The sequence below is a fragment of the Trichechus manatus genome, unplaced genomic scaffold, assembly GCF_000243295.1.
Source record: "Trichechus manatus latirostris isolate Lorelei unplaced genomic scaffold, TriManLat1.0 scaffold00017, whole genome shotgun sequence".
Lineage (NCBI taxonomy): Eukaryota > Metazoa > Chordata > Mammalia > Sirenia > Trichechidae > Trichechus > Trichechus manatus.
In genome coordinates this window covers 26,591,878-26,593,992 of record NW_004443953.1, presented here as the reverse complement: position 1 = coordinate 26,593,992, position 2,115 = coordinate 26,591,878, and the positions used below count along the sequence as shown (strand labels likewise).

At 42.1% G+C, this 2,115-nt stretch overlaps 1 protein-coding gene across 1 annotated transcript in view; it reads left to right on the top strand.

The window, feature by feature from the left end:
• Window positions 1–1,092: 1,092 nt before the first annotated feature.
• LOC101354319 (amine sulfotransferase-like) overlaps window positions 1,093–2,115 on the top strand; it is a 150,025-nt gene continuing 149,002 nt past the window's right edge. Inside the window, 1 exon segment of the mRNA XM_004372507.2 lies at window positions 1,093–1,291. Coding sequence (XP_004372564.2) covers window positions 1,093–1,291 — 199 coding nt within the window.

The window sequence follows — 2,115 nt, the reverse complement described above, 5'->3', positions numbered from 1 at the left end:
AAGGCTGTAATCTTTACAGAAGCAGACTGCTACATCTTTCTCCTGTGGAGCAGCTGATGGATTCCAACTGCTGACCTTTTAGTGAGCAGCCTAGCTTTTTAACCACTGTGCCACTAGAGCTCCCTACCACTGTAATAGAAGATTTAATTTCTTAAGGCTTAATTTTTCTGTGCACCAGTCCATGTAACACACCAATATTACCTGTCTTCAAACCCAGGGGATGGAGATGAAGGTTTGTCCAAGACCTGAGGGATGAGGGACATTAACAAAGCAGTGATTCCTTGATTACGAGTTGTTCCAAACCCCAACATGCTTTTGTCCCAAGTACTATCAGATGTGAAATGATTACTGTGATAGATTGAAGTTCAGCTTTCTTTAGTATTCCTGTAGATCCAGGTAGCCAATACCTGTTTCTCTCACTCGTAACCTGGGAAAATCTGTTCCCGTTAATAGAAGATTTTCATCTCCCCCTTCAGGTCCTTTTGAACGTTTACAACTGGATTTTATTGAATTACCTCCGAGTATGTCTTATCATAAGGAGCCTTGGTTGCGCAGTGGTTAAAGCACTTGGCTGCTAACCGTAAGGTCGGTTGTTCGTACCCACCAGCTGCTCCATGGGAGAAAGGTGTGGCAGTCTGCTTCTGTAAAGATTACAGCATTGGAAACCCTCTGGAGCAGTTCTACTCTGCCCTATATGGTTGCTATGAATTAGAATAGACGCAACGGGTTTGGCTTTTTGGTTTTATGTCTTATCATTATGTACTAGTTATTGCTTGCAAATTTTCTGGGTGGAATGAAGCTTTTCCATGTTGAAAAGCCGACACCCTTACTGTGGCAAAAAGGCTTCTAAAGAATGTTTTTCCTACTTGGTGGATTCCAGTCAATATTTCTAGTGATTGGGGTGCTCACTTAACTGGACAGGTTATATGGACACTAACCAAAATTCTGCACAGTAATCGGCATTATCACTGTCCATATCATCCTGAATTATCTGGTAACATCAAAAGAACCAGTGGAATCCTCAAATTAAAACTTTCCAAAATACTGGAAACTACTGGACTTCCCCGGTCCGCAGTTCTTCCATTGGCCCTTATGGTCATTTGCAGTATCCCTTTTGGAAAACATAAGCTGATCCCTTATGAAATTGTGACTGGAAGACCCATGTCTTTAGATATTGTGACTCAGTATTGTAAAGCCTTCCTGCAGTACGCTAAAAGTTATTCCCAACAAATCACGGAAACCTTCCCTGCTCCTGACTCAGAAGATCAAGTTCACCATGTCCTATCTCCAGGTAACTGGGTGTTCTGGAAATGACATAAAAGAAAAACAGCCCTTGAGCTATAGTGGAAAGGGCTTTATCAGGTTCTTTTAACTACCGACATTACTGCCAAACTGCAAGGTATTGAACTGTGAGTAAATATTTACCAGCTTACTTTGGCTCCACCTGACTCCTGGTCCTGTCTGCCAGCTGGAGACTCAAAAATCAAGCTAAACAGGAAGAGCAGTTGATAATGTCACAAGGCAGTCAGCTTCCTACCTCAATGGCAACAGATTTGTCTTTTTTTTCTAATGAGTGAGAATAGACTAGATGGCATACAACAACAACAAAAGTAGGAGGAAATGCAGCTTGGTTTAATTTTGCAATGATCGTTGAATTTATTTCCTTTGCTGCGCTGGACTGACCAAGAGATAGTGAGGGAAGTCTGGATGACAAGGCAGAATCATGTCAGTTTTCACAATCATCTGCTCACCATGGCTTTTAAGGAACAAGCAGGCAATTTATGAGATGCTTGGGAAATCTCCCCCGGAATAGGTTATTTTAAAATATCTTTTGAGGTCTCAAATGGATCAATATAACAGGTGTATAATGTTGTTGTTGTTGGTTGCCGTTGAGTGGATTGCGACTCATGGCAACCCCTCGTGTACAGAGTAGAACTTCTCCATAGGGTTTTCAAGGCTGTGACCTTTTGGAAGAAGATGGCCAGACTTGTCTTCAGAGGTAGATCTGGGTGCATTTGAACTGCCAACCTTTCAGCTAGTAGTTGAGTTGAGTGTTTAACCATGTGTACCACCCAGGGACTCTAGCTGTGTAATGTTGTTTTGTTGTTAGGTGCC